We start from the raw sequence: 18,727 nt of genomic DNA, 5'->3' as shown, positions 1-18,727 counted from the left end.
TGTTCATTGCCTTCAGAGTTGAGCATCCTTTTTTTATGTGGAAGAAAGAAATACAGTACCTCATTCCTGTGAGAAGGGTAGGAGACACAAAAGCAAATTTTTATGGGGAGCTGAAAAGTTCAGAGATTTGCTCAAAACCTAGCTGCTTGCCAAGCATTGTCTGAGCTGCTTTTCATCAAAATGCTGTGAGAGTAACTCTCTTTCTTATACCCAGAATTTGGGTTTGGAGTCAGTTGAATCATTATGTATATGGATATAAGCATCTCTTGAAAATAAATCTACTAATATATATGTAAATATAAATATATTTGAATATATCTAAAGTTATCATGATTTATGCCAAACTTAAAAGCCTACACATAAACCACTACAAAAGAGGTGCTGTGCAGAAAATATTACTTATGATGTAGAGGCTGATGAGATGAGGTACCAGGCTTAGTAAAGGCCCATCACTTTGAAATTACAAGAAGTCTGTTCTACATTAAATCTGAGCGTGGCAGGGAAGCAATTTGCTAGATTACAGTCGTGTGCTGCCTGTGAAAAAATGATAGAAGTCTGTAGATTGTATTATTGAAATGCTTGGTAGGGAGGAAAAGCTGAGTAAACTTTATTGCTGTCAAAAGACTCATAGCCTGGGATATTGGGCACAGCAAGCAGCAGCGTGTGCCTGTGCATCTACCTCAGCCTGTCCTGTGGCTTCTGCTCAGCAGGAAGCCTCTTCCACGTTGAGGTGTGCTCAAGCTCTTACAGGTATTGTGGTGAGGCAGTACCCAGAGCAGCTGCCTTCCTTTCCAAAGCAATAATTGCTGACAGGGAGCAGCTGCTGCTTCTGCGGGTGCTCGACAGCCTAAATAAGCTCGGCGTTGCCTTGTGAAAGAGGCCTCAGCATCCCTGACTCACTTAAAACTTGAAAACTGGAACACAAGTTTCACCTGAATATGAGGAGGAACTTCTTTACTGTGAGGGTGACCACACACTGGAACAGGTTGCCCAGAGATGTTGTGGAGGCTCCTCTGGAGAGATTCAAAAGCCCTCTGGACAGAATCCTGTGTCATGTGCTCTGGGATAACTCTTGAGCAGGGAGGTTGGACCAGATGACCTCCAGTGGTCCCTTCCAGCCTTAACCATGCTGTGAAAAGAGGCCACTTAGTAGCAGTGGGGCTCTCCTGTCAGGGCTTCACTGCAGTCGGGTTTGGGATGGGTTTGTGTGTATTTGGTACCTTGAGTCTGGGAGGAACACGGACAATATAAAGATAATCAAAAAGGTTGAAGTAAAAAGGTGTTGCCTTTTGAGGAGCTGCTCATCACAGCACAGTTAAGTTTTAACTTGGCAACTTCACAAGGGTTTGTGGGTGTCTGTTGAATTGATAGATTATCCCTGGAGCTGGAGATGATGCTGTTTCCAGCAGTCATGGGCAACCAGAGCAGAGTCTTAAATGTCAGCACTGTAATCTGTTCCATAGCTGGGTAATGTCATCTTGGACATGGCAGACCTCTGTGGTGTTTTTTAATCTTGTTTCTTTCATGTTGGTGGTTTGTTTGGTTTCTTTCTTTTTCAGTTTATAATGGGGCAGATGAGGCACAGACAAGTAAACCTAGAGAGGAGTAAAATGTGGCATTGTGGCAGGCTTTGAGGGGGCTTCTCAGTCCATGCTCTGAGCCCCCAGTTGCAGGATGAGCAGAATTTGGGGCCTAACCAGTCATGCTGTGGGACCAGATACAGTCCTTGCTAGTCCTTGCTAGTCCTCTGGATGAGACTGGCAGAAGAGCTGCAGGGAACAGCTGGAATTGATGCAGGGTGTGCAGACCCCTCATCCATCTGCCTTCTTGGCCTTGGGAGCTGGAGGGGGCTGATGGAGCAGGTCAGAGGAAGGGCTGAAGGGCTTGTATGGTAGCAAACATGTAGTAGTAACCTCACTGGTAATCTTACTCCTCTGTATCCCATCTCTGATCTGTCTTTATGCTGTGTCAGTATCACAATTTAATTCACAATTGGAATGGAGGACTTGCTTTTTAAATTAGTGCCAAATGTTAGACAGACTGTGAAAATAACAGGACTGTCTCATCTCACTGGGGACATGAGGCACGCTGTTAGGGAAAGCCTACACCTGGCATTTAGAGAAGCAAGGCAAGAGTTATCAGCATCTTCTGGAAGAAAACAGATGACTGCAGTACAGACATGGTCATTCCATTTGGGAATGTGATGAGAAAGGAGAAAAGAGCAAATGCATTTGACTCCCTTCTGAGTGGTGTGGTGGCTTTCAAGGCCATCTGTACTTGTGTCAGATTTGCTGCAGGGCTGTCGTGTGGGATCCCCCGTGAGCAGAGGAGGAGCAGGATGCTTCCTAAGATATCCTGTTAGATGCCCATCCTTTGAATGTGTTTGGTATGCCAGGCAGCTCTTCTCTTGTGCACACAGACACTCAACTTTGCAGGCAGGCATGTGCATTAGTATGTATGCCTCCTGTAGTACCTTGGTGTCAGGTGCCACCTCTTGTCCCTCTTCGTATGCACAATCAGAAAAATAAAGTACTTCCAAGGAGCTGAAGAAAAGTTAAATGACCAGTTTATCTTTGTCAGTGCCATTTGTTAGTTAGATTGATCCTTTTTTGTTATTTTATTTATTTTTATTCTAGAGGCATCACTTATGGTTTGAACCTTTTTCTGATGGAGGCAGCTCACAATGCTTTCAGTGTGTGTTTGTGTGTATCCACCCTGTGGGAAATTTTCAAAAGGGTAGAAAAGGTTTTGGCGTGACTGCTACATGCTTTAATTTCCTCTGCTTCTTTGAGACCCCGCTGAAATCGAGTGTGTGTTACTAAGCCCAGTACATGGCAGCTACTGCTCCATCTAAAGAAGTGCTCCTTTGGTTTGGCAGCTGTGGTTGGTGTTCTGAATTGATACGAGGGGAATATGTGTGTGTGTCAGTGGGGAATAGTAGTTCTTCTGTGCCCTGAAGATATAAAAGCTGCTTCTGATACTTCTGTTGAATACACATTTTCACAAATGATCTCTCTAGACTTCCCAGTTCACCCATTCTTGGGCTGTGTGCTTAGGGATTTAAAAGTATTACTTGCTGTGTCTGAAAGGAGATGTGGGGTTTTTTTATCTGCTCCAGCCAGACCCAATGGGCACTCTGGAGAATTTAACAAAACCAGCTTGTTTACCCCTTATATGGCTTGAAGTGGTTTGCTCAGCTCTCTAGGAAGCCCTATTCAACCTCATTTAAATGTAGTAAACAAAAAGGGTCTCAAAATTGTGATTCAGCACTGTAACAGGATGCTGAGAGAGTTCCATTCTAAGCAGTGGAAGTGTATAGTTCCTAAGGAGCTGGTCTAGAAATAGGATTCCCTCTTTTGAGGAGTGATTGGTCAGGGAAGTAGCTAAGACCCAGACAGCTTAGCCCTGTGTGTCAAATCGAAAAGTGCGTAAAGATGTGCTTTACATGTTGATGATCCTCGCTGGCTGAGGAGGGGAGGAAGCACAGCAGCACTGCTAACTCTGCTCCCAGAGCTCTGGAGTGGCCAGCTCCCAGTGCTCTCTGCTCCTTTAGGGTTGCGTGTCCTGGTGGCACTGAGGTCCTTGATGCCCTTGTGGGCACTGGGATGTTGCGCTTCGCTGTGGGGCACCTTGGCCGGGTGTCCCACACTACTGACTGTGGCACAGAAAGAACCAGGAAAACAAACCTTTGTTGAGTGTGAGTGTGGTTCTTGAAGTGGAATTTTTATAGATTTGGGTCAAAACTTGAGAGTGACTTGTCAGCGTTGATGCAAGGTGTGTGGAATGAGGCAGATGCCTAGTGTGTGACCTGTTTTATGTCAGTGAATCTACATATTTATTAGCACTTGGGAGCTGCTAGGCATGTTCATCTCTCATATTTGGAGAGTACCTGATTTATGTCCTGGCTTTACTAAATTTGTCTGTGTTTTTATTGCATGAAACCCAGAGATATATAGAAATGAATCAGATGACTTTGCTGTATTAAGCTATTTCAAGGAGGATAGTGGCAGAGTGCTCGGAGCCAAATCCTCCCTCTGACTGTCTGTAGTGAGTCACTAATTGCAAACTGTATACTGGCTAATAAAATATGTTGGCATAATAATGTTGTCCCACGTTGTAATTACAGAAGATAGATTCAGATATTTCAAAATGACAGCAAGTGCCTCTACTCATGTGAAGGGATGGGAACTTCAAATTATCTGAGAGGCAAAAGAAGGAATTCTTCAAAGCTGCGTGAGGATCTGAAGACTAGATTATTATTATCTTATAATATCTAAATTTATTGCTTAAGCAAGGTCAGTGGTGTGTTAAGTATAATTTGACTTAGCCTATAAGGTGTCCATATGCTCCTACAGCACCTGGAAGCACAAGAGCAAGCGTCAGTCTTGGATCTTTGGAAGGAATTGGTCATTCCCAACGTGACTGCCTGTGGACCAGTGCTATTACTATATTTGGCATAAACAGACAGCAGGGATGAAGAGTGGTTTCTATAAACAGAGCTCTCTCCAGCAGAGGCCCTGTTTCCCATAGACATTTGGATGAGTGCACAAAGCAGAGGTCAAAGTTTGGTCTCTTTGACTGAACATGTGTTTATGGTAATTTTTATTAACTTTGGTTTCAAGGGAAGTGGTCCGAGTGCTTTGCCAAGTAACTCGTAGTAGCATTTGTAGGATGAGAGGCACGAGGGATTGCTCTGAGGGCTGCTGGTCCATGTGACCTATGCTGAACCCCATGTAGGACTGGGACACTTGCTCCTGCTGTAGGGCTGCAAAGCAGGCCAGGTGCTCTCCCGAGGTTCTTGCATTGCCCAGAACACCAGGCTGTGGCAGGCAGGGCAGAAAACTGGCTGGTGTCCCAAAACAGTTTGGTCATACGCTGTCTCTGGTAGGAACATGTGCTTTCTCATATTTTTGTTTTGTTTCTGTAGATGTGTGTAAAACCAGTGCACCTTAGGAAGGAGTTAATTATACCCCAAACACTGGTTTGTTTGGCTTTTTTTTCTGCAGTAAGGAGGAATGTCTCAGATGGCCAGCTGATAATATACTTCAAGTAAAAGAGCTGAGGCTGTCCCTTTACTTTAAAATGTGGAGGTTCCCTCCTTTTCCAAAGTGCTAGCTTGCCTGGTAGACATAAAAATCATCTTCACTTAGATCAGTAAACAATTTCAGTACAACAGCAGCCTTAGGGCTTCAGTTATTCCATTAGCCTGGAGGTCAAATGTGAAAGTTTAAGAGAAAAGCAAACTCAGTTAGCCAAAGGATCAGTTTCAAAGCAGATTGCTAGTACTGTATTTTTCAGAGCTCTCAATACTAGAAAATGGAGATTTGATACATTGCCAAGAATCACTGGGACTGCCTTAGGTGTGCACACACTGTACCAGTACTCCAGACTCAGGACAGAAATAGTAACTACTGTTTCCACTTCAGGCCCATTGGTTTGTGATGTGCCAGAAGGAAGACCTGTGAGGAAACAAGTGAGCAGGCTTTCCTACCTGTGCTGTGGGTCATGCCAGGTTTCAGATTCTGACAGGTGTGGCTGGGCTCATGATAGCAAAGAATAGCGGTGATTTTGAAACTAGATACTCAGCTACATCTGCCTAATAGGCTTAGGACTGAGATCTGCTAATGAGATCAATAGGACCTTGCATGAGCACACAGCGAGCTGGATGTGCTGATGGACTCTGACTACCTGTCAGCTGTGTTAAAAGTGTAAGTTCCTGCAAATCCATATTATAGACTGTGTCTTTGGGTGGTGAAACTTGTACAAGGCATCATTCTGATGTGTCACAGTAACCCACAACTCTGGGAAAAATGTACAAAAGCAGCATGGTCAGGCTTTGCTCCTGAATGTTTTGTAGTGTTGCAGGTAATCTTTTGTGTGCTGTGCAGAATATGTGTTAATTTAGGCAAACTCTAAGGAAGGGGCCTTCAGGATAGAGCCTTCTGATCTTGTGGTTGTGTAGGCCCTCATGAAGGCAGTGACTGCAAATCACTCTGCTAGCCAGTGTCTAGCACTCCCTTCACTAAAGGTGCAGCATAACTCTAGAACTTCTTATGAAACTAAGCCTGCTTGGTAAAAACTTAGAGTTAAATACAAATTTCAGAATAGCAGGCAGAAAGGCAAGAAATCGCTTCTGTGTTATCCCTGTGGTAAGTCACCCTTTCCGTATAACTCCATTCTTCCTGGCAGTGCATTTCATTGCAGTTCACTGCTTGAATCTTCCTAGAAAGGACATGTTCAGGAGACTCTCTCTTTTTCTTTCTGTTTTCTTCTTTTTTTTTCCCCCTCTGTTGTCAGACCATTGTGTTGCTTACAGATTAACCTTTCTGCTGAGCAATGGCACTGTGAATGCTTTTCAGGACTCACCAACACGTCTGAATTCTTCTTTGTCCCCAAACACAGATGATATGTCCTTTGATGTCTCCTGGTTTGCCGTGCGCTCCTTTGCCCTGGACAGAGAGCCCATCTTGCTGGCCTCGCTGGACCGCAGGGGCATTGTGACACAGAGCAGGAGGAACGGGAGCAGCGAGCTCAGCCTGGAGAGGATCAGCCCTCTGGAGTTCCGGCTCCGTGTGCACGGCTGCGAGGACCACGACTTCGGGAACCACTACTGCGTGGTGACCCCGTGGGTGCGGTCTGCCACGGGCGTGTGGCAGCGGGAGCCTGACATCAAAGCCAAGCCCATCTTTCTGTCTGTGAAAATGGATGGTGAGAGACTGAAACATGTGTTACTCAGTTTGGGTTTTAACACCTTATTATGTCTTTTTGTGGCAAACATTCCCCATAACTGCTTTTAAAGGTGCCTCTGGTAATCTCATTAGATTTTGTCATCTTTTTTTATGGTTAGCAATTTCTGATTGAAGATTCTTCAGAGTAGAAGAATCTGTTCTGCCTAAACAATTGATAGATATAAGATTGGAGCATTTTCTTTCCTGATCACCTCTTGGTGATGTTTTCCATAGCTGAGGCATCTTTCAGTCAAGGGCAGAGCATTCTCTCCAAGTGTTAACCCTTCTGCTGCCTGCTGGAGGAAGCCTTGGTTTGCAGATGGGGTGTGTGAATTAGTCACACTGTGGTTAGTGTCAAAGCTGAGAAGAGACAAATCAGAGCTCTGACTCCTTCCTCCCTCTCTAATGACAAGACATGTTGCTCCCTGCACTTTGTGCCTTGTCTCCTTTCCACCCAGAGTTGCGAGTTGCAAGTTGCTAGACTTCATGAGCAGGAAGTTGCACACTAGATACTGCATTCAGAAATCAACTAAGGAGTAAAATGAATACAGGAGGGGTTTTGAACTAGTTGCTTTCTTGATATTTCCAGGAGAGGTCGTTTTTGGAAGTTCCATGAACTTGAAATGAACAAGAAGCTTTTGTTCTCCCCACTGTGCTGATAACTATTACAATTGTACTTTCCAAACCCCTTTCAGTACTTACTGCCTTTTAACTGAGCAGTAGGTACTTCAAAAATTTTTTTTTTTTTTTTTTTTTTTTTTTTTTTGTTTAGGAACAAGCTTTGAAGGTTGATTAGATAGGGTAAATATATAGTAATTCTAATAATTCAGAACACAAAGGAGTCCACTCCTTGCTTTTTGGAAAAGCATTACAAAGAATGCAGCCACACTCTGACGGGGAAACTATCCAATATTTTGTTTGGATAAATGTGTGAGAGGATGACTCTTGAAATAAACTCCACTTTGCTATCTCACTCCAAGGTTCTTCTGGTGCTTCCAGCCTCTTCAAGGCCTTGAAATTATAGAGGAAGAATTAGGGTGAAGAGGAAAGGGAGAGACTAAAAGACCAATTTTTCAAACCTGGGAAGATGAAAATCAAGAAGGAAAATTAGAGTAATTTCTTTCTGAAATAATTAATCTGCCCCTGATTGAGTAATGTGGAATTTTCTCCTTTTTCAGGCAAGAAGAAATAAAGGGGATGTCTGAATTTCTCAGTGATATCTAATGACTCTGCCTTCCTTTTTCAGTTCTGAATGCTTTCAAGTACCCCCTGTTGATTGGCATCGGTCTGGCCACTGCCATTGGACTCCTGTCCTGCCTTATTGGCTACTGCAGCTCCCGTTGGTGCTGCAAGAAGGAAGTGCAGGAAACGAGACGAGAGCGTCGCCGGCTGATGTCGATGGAGATGGACTGAGCGCTGAGCTGGACACACTTGCATTTCAGGAGAGACTCACGGGGCTCTTGGATTGTGTTGAGACACTTGCTCACAGGCCCAGACAAGACAGTGCGTTTGCTCTCTGATTTCAGCCTGGACCTCAAGCTTCTCCTCGTTACACATCATGTCCTGAGAACAATCAGGCCATATTTAGCAACTTGGGAGTTCCCCTTTTTCAGCAGCACTTTCTGCATAGGGATCATGTCCTTCTAATGTGCAAACTGTTGAGCCTTCTTTCAGCAGGGCCCTGTGACAAAATTCATCAATGTTTTGTTTATTTGTTCATTGGATTTTTTCCCCTCCTCCTTGTGGTTTTGGAAAGATGTCCCTGTATGAAAGCAAGGTGGGCAGGATGGTGAATGGGAAAGAGGCTGGTAAAAGTGTTAGACTTCCACTGTATTAACCAATCTGCCTTTCCCCTCTGTCCCCTTCACACCATCGTGTTCCCTTTCTCTTTCCACCTTGGTATCTCAGAGACTTCTCTGTGCTGTGTTGAAGGCTGGGGAAGGTTCCTGTGCTGGAGCCATCATGAGGCTGTTCTGGAAAAGAATTGTTTTATGGTTGTCAGCATGCCTTCTCTTCCCTGGCTTTCCAAGAGATTGCAGTTAATCCTGACACATAACTTGCCTGATGGAGGTCTTTGAAGCACTTTTTAAAAACCTTTTATCTTCAGTGCTCAAATCTCTTAGCTGTGGTGAGTAGAGACTAACTTAGCAACCCTGAAGAGTCAATTCTCAGAAAAGCATTTGAGGGATGACTGCCTGTGGCCACCTTCTCCCACACCCTTTCACCTTCTCTTCTCCCCACTACAGCTGCTCACATCGTGCCTGAGACCCTGTTCTGCTTGTGGCAGGGGGGCACGTGGTGTCTAGGGACAAGGCTCAGCCTTCTGCTGGCCTCATCAGGGAGGCTGGAGACCTTGCTCCCCAGGTGATGGTGTGACCGGTGAAAATAATGAGAGATGGATCTTCATCTGCAGTTGGCCAAGTGATCACGTTTAGAGACTCATAAACTATGTGTTACCAAATGCACAGTGCAGACTTCAGTGCTGCTTCTGCCAGTCACTCACTGGTAACCCTCAAACCTGTGAGCAGAATCTGAGATCTGCAGTAGCTGCAGTGCAGCTCAGGGTAGGAATAAGAGCAAGCCCAAGAGGGCAGCAAGAATCCTTCAGGTTCCAAGGGCCCTGGTCTTGAGCATGGGCTTGCAGCGGGGCTTTCCTATGGGCTTGAGACCTATTCCTTGGTGCTATAGCACGGAACTCCTGCTTTGGTCTTCCAAGTACACTGACCTGGCTCCTGAGAGGGAGAAGCATCTTTGCCAGGCAGTTCTGTCTTCCCAGCATGGCTGGTGTTCTAAGCAATAAAGGTCAGAATAAAGATACTGTGTACAAACCAACGAGGAAGTAGGACTTCACCACAGTCTGATGTTGCAGCCGTGGTTTGGTTTGCATCAAGAAGGATGAGAAATGCAGAGATGAGGCCAGGGCTCAATCCTTACCATGGCTTTTAAAAGATGGTAAAGAGCATCCATGGAAGGTGGTGGCTGTGGTGTGTTGTTGCCTGATTAGACATTAGTTATGTCCTAGACAATCTGCTTCTCTAATAGCTCATCCCACTGCATATTCCAGGGGAGCTGCAGGTCTGGTATCTGGCCTATGAAGGTTTTTTGTCTTAGTGTGGATTGTTTTTTTCTGCCTTGCATTGTGACCTTTGTTCTGAGGGCAATGTGAAGGGGTTTTCCAGAAGGCTGCTCTGTGTCCTGAGTGTGAACATGCATGCAGTCACCTCTCTCTGCATAGAGGTGTCCAGGGATTTTTGAAAGATTAGTATGAAACATCCTCAGAATGGGCTTAATTCGCCGAGTTGGGGCTTGCAAGTTTTTATTTAAGACATTTCATATAATATTCCAAAACTGGGACCCCCAGACCTATGAACCTCTGAAAGACTTTGGCCTGAAGGAGCAAAAGCAAGTTTTCTTTCTGGCCTGATGTTTTTCTTTCTGGAAGAGCTCTGAAAAGGCCTCTGTTGCAGGCAGACTTAGCTGCCTTTCCTGAAGAACAGGGCAGAAGCAGTCTCCAGCTTCCACTGTGAAAGCCCAGAAATCTGTAGCAATGCTTTCCAAAGGAAGGGAGTTCAGGAAAAGATTCGCTCAGATACTACTTTGACACCAACAATTTTTCTTCCTCTCCTGTCTCTACTGTAGTGAAATCCTGCTTTTTCCTGGGATGTTATGAAACACTATTCTGATGTTTGGGATGCTGGCTGTTCTAGCAGCTTCTTTCCTGCATTAACATCTTCTTTCTTCTCAGAAGGCTTGTGGCACTGGGGCATCTTGGGAGGGGTGGAAGTGGTGGTGAAGTTCTAAGCACAGCATCAGTCACTTTTTGTCCTGGCAGACTGACTCCTTGTCTATCTATGCCCTTGGTTAAGTTTTAGGGGGAGAGGATCATGACTGTAATGCAATAATTAGGGAATGGATGAGCAGGGCAATAATTAGGGAATGGATGAGCCAGCTCTTCCCAAACACATAATATAGCACACTTCCTCCCTGCTGGAAAAAAACTCAGGGTTCTTTTGGTCAGGGCTCCCTTCTTCTCTCGTGAAAGGTCCCCATGTCCTTATCTAATGCTGACCTTCCTCCACAGCCCATAAAAAACCATCTTTGTCACTCCAAGTGAAGGAAGTTTGCCACTAGCTTGTACTGCTGACAGCCCCTGGGAAGGCAATGCTGCATCCCATCCCACCCTGTATTTGCTGTAGTTGGAAGGCTAGAAGCTGATGGGCTAGACCTAGCCCCCAGGTTTCCTTCTACTTGTGCCAATTTTGTATTATCCCCTTTTTTAAAAATAGAGTGTGAATCTTCTCTCTAAGGGAAAAAAAAAAAAAGTCTAGGTCACTTTTCATGTTTTTTGTTATTATTGTTATTATTATTTTGTGTGTGACCAGGGTTTGTGTGAGTGGAGGTGTGTGTGCATCTGGTTGTGTATTAAACCTGCAGAGTATCAGAAGAGTAAGCTGCCTGTGGTGCAGTACAAGCATCCATATCCTCCCTGCTGCAACCTGTGGTATTGTCAAAGTATCCTAAGGGCTCACATTGATCTTTCTCTGTTTGCATTGCCACGTCTCCTGGTTAAGCTGGTAAATTCCTCCAGGCACTTGGAATTTCGATCCAGGGCAACCTTGAACATCATACAGCAGAAGGGCAAGATGTTTTCTTTCTTTTGTTTTAATTTCAAAGTTATAAAATAAAGTTTTGGGCACAATTCTGGAATGCAGGTACTGAATAGTTCTAACAATTCTGTGTAAAATGTTTCTTTTTATGTTTAAAATAAAGAGCGAGCCTTTTTGATTATGTCTGTGCTGTGGGTCTGGATGTTTGAGCTAGGGGCAGTTCTTTCCTTGTTCCCTGCATGTGTGCAGACACTATTGTTGAAGGTATAAAATGTAAACCTCACAGTCCTGTTTCCAGCACTGTTTGCCCTGTAAAATAAGCATGAACCTTATTTTTACAGGAAGTTTTAAATATTTGCCTACATTTCTGGGATGAATTGGGAAGCATAATTATTTTCTGAGTCTATTGTGTTTCTACCCCACTGTAAGTCGTCCTTTTTGTTGGGAGAGTTTTATTTTGATTAGCTAAGGACAGGAGTCACAGTTGGGAGTGTATTTTTAATATCTGCTGTAAAACCTGCTGTCAGATGTTGAGTCTTCCTTGACCCCTTCGTGAGGCTTCTCATTTCCAAGGTACCAGGAGGAAAATCAATAGTGTTGGAAGAAAACTTCCTGCTTTCTTTGCCAATGGCTGAATTTAGGGTGTTTTTTTACCCCAGCAACCATGCAAAGACACTGAAATAATACAGCAAGGAGGTGACTTGCTGCCATGGTTTGATCCCAGCTGGCAGCCAAGCCCCACACAACCACTTGCTCACTCCCACACCAATGGGATGGAGGAGAGAATTGGGAGGGTAAAAGTGAAAAAAATACCTGTGTTGAGATAAAGACAGTTTAACAGGGAAAGAAAAAGCCATAGATGGAAACCAAGGAATTCATTCCCTGCTCCCCATGGGCAGGCAGGTGTTCAGCCATCCCCAGGAGAGCAGGGCTCTGTCACATGTAGTGGTGACTCGGGAGGACAAACACCTTCACTCTGAATGTTCCCCCTTGCTCCTCTTCCCACCACTTTCACATGCCCGGCATGGCACTGTCTGCTCTGGGGTATCCCTGGGGTCACTTGGGGTCACCTGTCCTGGCTGTATCACCTCCCACCTCCTTGAGCTCCCACTCACTGCTGGTGTGGGGTGAGAGCAGAAGAGGCTTTGGCTCTGTGCAAGCTGTGCCCAGCAGGAAGGAAAACATCCCTGCATTATCAGCACTGCTTCCAGCACAAATCCTAAACACTGCCCCATGCTAGCTACTGTGAAGAAAATGAACTTTATTCCAGCCAAAACCAGCACACTTGCTTTCCAGCAGGAAGTTGTTTGAGGCAGCAGCGGTTTTGGGAGGCCAAGGCGGGCTTTGGCAAGGTGAGTTTGTGTTCAGAGTGGTGCGTGCTGTGTCTGAGCAGGCTGCAGTGCAGGCCAGGTGACAGCAAAGTGTGTACCTTTGGCTTCTTTCTAGATGGATGGAAAGGTGCTCTGCAGAGTCTGCTTGCGGGAAGCTGGGAGTGACACCAAGCTCTAAATCCTTAAGGAGCAGCAGGAGCCATGAGCCATGATCCAGGAATGTCACAAATGGTCCCTCAGCAGAGCCTCTGCCAGCTGTAGGTGCCCAGCACACACAGGTACTCAGACAGGGGTGGTGTGCTTGTGGGACAGCAGTCCTTGGCCTCCAGCTGTGCAGATTACAGCTCACAGGTAAGCTTGGATTAGTTTTTATGAAATTCACTTGCCTTCCCCACCCCCTGGGAAGACCTGGGTCTTAATACTGCTCTTGTGAACGTGCTTGGATTTTGTCATAAGAAAGAAAGCTGAAAATAAGTCTGGAGATACAAGGGGGTACTGCAAGTGCCTGGGTGTTGCAGTGAGTGATGGAAGGTGTCAAATCTCTAACACTGCCTTGTACCTGCCCTGGGTCAGCTCTGCCAGCTTCTGATGGAGGTATGGCCTGCTGCCATAGGGGCCGTCTGAAAAGCACTTTTGTGCCAGAGCCTGAGAGTTTAGTTGCTTGCATAACAGCAGGCTCAGGCAACATGCTTGGCTGTCCTTTTTCTCTGACAGACCCTAGTGGTGCTGCTGTGGCTCTGGCTGACTGCCCTGCTCGGGTCAGGGCCAGTCCAAAAACCCTCTCTGGGCTGGAGCTGAGTGGTGTCAAGCAGGATGCATGAGAAGACCTGCCCCCTCTTTGTCATGTGAAGCTGAAGCCCAGTCATGCAGATCTTCCAAGGGAATGTGTGGCTTTAGCCTTTCCTGTGGGACTTCCCAAACTTCTGTGACTGCAGGGGCTGAGGTCTGCACAGCAGGTATCAGGACAAATGGTGTTTCAAGAGAGAGTCTTTAGTGACTGATTGAAGCTGTGGGATGTGCTAACTGAAGGAAAAGCCATTTCTCATTCTTGTGCCAAATACACCTTAAATGCCATGTGTAGCCTTCAGTCAGACAGCCTTTTGCCAGGGGCCTCCTTCTGCTGCTGAGGAAAATGGCATTGTGCTGTAGCCAGCAGATGACTGATCCTGGGTTATGGAGGAAACCAGGCCCTGTGGATTTCCAGGTCCCTCGGGAGAGCTGCCATAGACACAAGCTGTTCTCCTCTCCCTGGCAGCAGAGTTGCATTCCATGGAGTGCCAGAAGCGTAAGAGCATGTCTGCTTCCACCTCTGCCAAGGGGGTAGAGAGGCAGGACTTTGCAATACAGGCTTTGGGAAAGCAAGCTAGCATTATATTATACTTTGTTCATCTGAGATTTTATAAACCCAGATGTGCTGGGCCTTAGACCAGACCACAGACTTAGTCTGTTGTCGTCAGAGGTGAGTGATGAAGCTGCAAGACAAATGGGCACAAAGTTCTGTTTCTTCTTAGCAACTTAACCTGGCTTATGCCCTCTAGTTCCTTGCTTCCGTGATCCTGGCAATAGTTTGACATACTTAATGGATAGTAAGGAGTGCCAAAGACACTAAGTTCCTAAAGTTTTCCTAAAGGGTGGAGCTAGAGAGAAGGGAGGATGAACTTCCAGAGCTCCTGCAGCAAAGCTGGCAATATAAACACACCTGGGCTTCTGAGAGCCCAGAGATGTCTGAGAGGATAGGACTGGTGTTGCCTTTGTAGTTCTTGTTGCCTCTGTGCTGACTTCAGCTCTACAAAGGCCCTGGCATAATGTGCAGTTGCTGGGATGCTAGGACTGTGGTAAAAAGAGAAAATATCCACGCTGCTTAGATTCTGCCTGGATGTATGAAAGCTGTGTGTGGTTACAGCCAAATGCATGTTCTGAATGCAGGTGCAGTAGTTGTAACCTCACCTTCAGTGTTCAGGTACATCCTTTTAGTGTCCTGAAACTTGTTTGCTGATTTAATCTGTGTTTTCTTCCCTCTGCCTTATCTCTTTTGTTCTTCATGCTTCATTTCAGGAGCCTTTTCTTGCCTTTGTCTCTCTGCATCTGAAGGACTATGGCCTTTTGTGCTTCTCTCTCTGGAGGAGAGCAGGGTACATTGTCACAGTGTGTTCTTGAATCATCTGCTGAGAGCTCAGGCTGCAGAACTCCAGCCCAGTGCCCACTGCAGAATCACCTGCGAGGCTGGCACCCTGTGCATGTACACACAAATGTTTTGTAGCCGCTTTCCTCATTAGAACTCCAGGCAATATGCAAGGAAAGTAAGCATTTCTGCTGGGGAAATGACTCCAAAGAGGCATTTATATTCCTTTTGCCAAAGCAGAAGGGACAGTTATTCTTTCTAAGAAAGATGGTTTAGCCTTTTTTCTCCATCTGCTTGCTGTCATAACACAAATTCTGCTCAGTGTCTAGGAGCTCCAGACAAGCGACCACTGTGCTGAACATTTTTATTTTCCAGGATAACAACGATGTGATTCATTGTTAACACCCCGGATAGCTACCCTGGACTTGAGAAACAGCTAATTAAAGAAGGTAATTTATCTGAGCTACTCAAGATACACATATCAGAATAAGAACTGAAGGTACTTGTTTCTCACTATTGCTGTAGAGGAAAGCACAGCTCACCTAAGACACAAGAATTAGGCAAGATACTTGTATAAAAGAATTGGGCAGACAGGTAGGGGCTGAGAGAAATGAGGTAAAGGCAGCTCCATCTAGTGATGGACTGGAGAGAAGGGAGGAAGTCCCAGCAGGGAGCAGTGGCCATTATTCAACCCACAGACAGGTGATGGGTCCTCAGTTTCTCTCCAAACATAGCTTATGTTTCCATGAAAACACTCCCAGGATGGATTCTGATCTCTGTTTTGTTACTTGTATTGTTATTCTGCCTATGTGCAACAGGCCTTGGATGATGGTTATCAGGATGAATCTAGTCTAATCTGTGTTTTTTATCTTTTTGCAGGCTCCCACACACACACAAAAAAACCCAAATAAACAAACAAAAAAACCCCACAAAAACTAACAACAACAACAAAGCAAATTAAAAAAAAAAAAAGCAGGATATAATGTCTTTCTACTTTATTGTGAGGCTTCAGCCAGGCAGCTTTTCTGCTGTGTGGCAACTGGGAGTCAACCATGCCTCATACTGAGGTCCCTGGTGTGTTATCCACAGAGTCCAGTCCCTCTGCAGGTGTCTTTCCTAGCGGCTGTACCAACAGTGAGTCACCAGGCTTCTTGGAGTATTTAGAGCAAAATAATTGCCATAAGGTGAGTCTTCCAGTAAAAAAAAACAACAAAACAAAAAAACCCCAAACAAACAAACAAAAAAAACCCCACAAAAAATAACAACAACAACAAAGCAAATTAAAAAAAAAAAAAGCAGGATATAATGTCTTTCTAGTTTTGGCTTTCTTCTGCAGGGACAGACCTTACTAGCTGGTTTTTTGTCACTGCCCACTCTCTCCCCTGCCCCCATCACTGTAGGCTGACAAAAGCATGGCCTCTTCCTCTAGCTCAGGAATGTCCATCTCTGGTTTTCCAGGGAGAGCCCCTTCAGCTCAGAGCGTTCAGACTGGTAGAATTATCCATTTCATTAGAAATAAGATGTTAAGGTCCTTTTGAAGTTGATGGCTTTTCCTGTAGCCTTTCAGGTCCGTGCTGAGATGTCTTTGCCTTGTTCCATTATCTTTTTTTTCCCTCTCTCTTCTTTCTGTCTCCTACAGTTCCCTGCATGGATGAATGCAGAAAAGGTCTTTTCAGAAAAGGTCTATAAAGGTCTTTTGTGAGTTGCTATTCATTAAATTCCCTTTTCTCGACCTGACTGTGTACAGTGTTAACAAGACAGCTCTCAGGACCCTTGGGCATGGCACTGCTGTCTTTAAACCCTCCTTTACCTCGTGTTAGTGGTGGCAGCAGCGTGTTGCCAGAGTGTCAGCTCTTCCCAGCCCGACTGAGACACACATTTCAGTGGTGAGAGGTGTTCTCCGAGTCCCTGCGAGGAGCAGGGGAGTTCTGCAGGCTGTCTTGTGTGGAAGGTGTCAGGCAAAAGGAAGATAGCTGCTGCTGCTGTGCTGCAGTCCTGAGCACATCCTTTGTCAAGCCCTTCAGTGGCACCATTGAAGGGGGAGTTGCTTTCACACCGAGACTGACAACCCGAGCACAAACAAGTGAGATGTACTGTGTACATTTGCAACTCTTCCTGCCATCTCTGTTTAATCAAAGCAGTGTACCCTGCAGGCTTTCCCTGGAGTTCACTGCAGCTCCTGCCTTTTGTTTGAAGGGAATTTGTTTGGCTCAGAGTAAATACAGCTTAGCCTTTCCGTGATGATAGCCAAGACACCGTTCTGTAGTGCAAATGGGGGAGAGCAGCAGCCTCAGCGTTAGCGTAGCCTACAATGTGCTCTGCTCTTGTGGTGCTGGTGTGACAGTGAGGGCAATGAGGGATGGTGCTGTCCAGAGTGCTCTACTCAAACCTAAGGAGGGTAAAAAAGTGATATATAGGATCCAGAGCATCTGCTGCATGGCCAGGTACAGCTCTCTGGTAGCCAAAAACACCCAGCCCATCATGCTGATACTACCTTGGGAGTCAAGGTTCCCCTGGCAACCCCTCAGGCCCCAAGCTGACTTTCTTTGGACACCTGCATGTGGATGCTTGAAGAGAAGAGAGAAAATATGCTTTTGGAAGTTCAAGAGGAGCTGAAGCTGGCAGTTCTGGGATTTTAAAAAGGACCACTCTGCCTCTGCTGTTGGGCCTTGAAAAGCCACTGCTATTCCTGTGATCTCAGAGGAGTGGGAAAGAGGGAGTTCTTTCAGGCAGATGAGCAAAGCCTTTGATGGTAGGTGAGGTGTAAGTGTAGTTCTGCCATTGCTCCCTCACTTTGTCATTTCAGGAGCACAGCTGTGAGATGGTCCCGCGTTGTTGGCAGTGCTGGGCCAGCCCCACTCCTCTGGTGTAGAAAACACTTTTGTGTCCTGGCTGGTAAGGATGGGACTTTGTGTCTATGTAGGTGGTGGGGTTTTATGTGGTGAGATTTCCCCTGCCAGCCCTGGTGCTGCTCCGTGGGACCTCCAGCTCCTCCCTCTTCAGCCCCAGCCCTGCAGTTCCTGCCTACAGCTCCTGGATGCTCTGCTCACTGCAGTGGCCTTAGGGCAGGGAAAAATCCATGCACTTCCCAGTTCACACACTGCCACTGGAAAAGCATGTGCTTCCTGAAGTGCCATGGAACCCTCTGCCTACCTCTAGGACTGAGAAACATGGTTTTGTGCATATTCCAATTGGGTTTGTTAGGAGAGAACCTCCCTGCTGCAGCCACTGGTGCAGTGAGTTTTGGGAACTGGAGTTGTCTTTTTCCCAGCCTAGATGTATTTAACAATTGGTTGCAGAGATGGGTGTTTAATTCTCTTGCTAGCATTTCCAGGTCAGCTATTTAATTTTATTTTTTTTCAAACCCTCTTGCTTCTGGAAATCCTGTAATCGAATCCAAGCTCTGTCAATCTAATTAGTTTTGAAGTGCAGAATCTCCATAACTTAGAGACCTAAATAAGCAGCTTAATATGAAAACCTAGTTTCTCTCCCAACACATAACACCGTCCTGTATTCCCCCCAAGAAATTCCTCCTGAACAACAGCCCACTGCGGCTGCTCTCCTATCCCTCTGTTAACCTCCCTCCTCTCTTCCCCGGCCTCTGCCCGGGCTGTATCCATCGGGAACTGAAACAACCAGGCTCATCCCTCTGCTGCTCTGCTTCAAAGAGCCTTTCATGATGCTGCTTGCGTAAAAGATGCTGATGCTGCTCCGAATGCCAGCGCGGAGCGGGCCGGGGGCGGCGCGGAGCAGCTCCTGGTGCTGCACAAAGCCAGGCTGGGCAGGGGGGCTACACTTGGAAACCCCACCGTGACGTGATCAGGCCCTGCTGTGCTGCAGAGGGGATCACCAGGATTTATGGAGGGCAGGATGCTCTCTTCTTTGATTTGTTTTTTTTATTTTTTATTTTTTAAGAAAAATGATGGTGCAAATAAGAGC

At 45.8% G+C, this 18,727-nt stretch overlaps 1 protein-coding gene across 3 annotated transcripts in view; it reads left to right on the top strand.

Annotated features, from left to right (window-relative positions):
* PTGFRN (prostaglandin F2 receptor inhibitor) overlaps positions 1-11,516 on the top strand; it is a 66,194-nt gene extending 54,678 nt beyond the window's left edge. For all 3 annotated transcript variants that reach the window (XM_041480285.1, XM_041480286.1, XM_041480284.1), the window contains 2 exons: positions 6,403-6,708; positions 7,975-11,516. In XM_041480285.1, coding sequence (XP_041336219.1) covers positions 6,403-6,708; positions 7,975-8,141 — 473 coding nt within the window. In that variant the 3' untranslated portion in view covers positions 8,142-11,516. The remainder of the gene's footprint in view (positions 1-6,402; positions 6,709-7,974) is intronic.
* Positions 11,517-18,727: the final 7,211 nt, after the last annotated feature.

Source organism: Pyrgilauda ruficollis, unplaced genomic scaffold (assembly GCF_017590135.1).
Source record: "Pyrgilauda ruficollis isolate IOZ18807 unplaced genomic scaffold, ASM1759013v1 scaffold50, whole genome shotgun sequence".
Classification (NCBI taxonomy): domain Eukaryota; kingdom Metazoa; phylum Chordata; class Aves; order Passeriformes; family Passeridae; genus Pyrgilauda; species Pyrgilauda ruficollis.
Note: the sequence above shows the minus strand (reverse complement) of the source record. Positions and strands in the feature narration are given on the sequence as shown.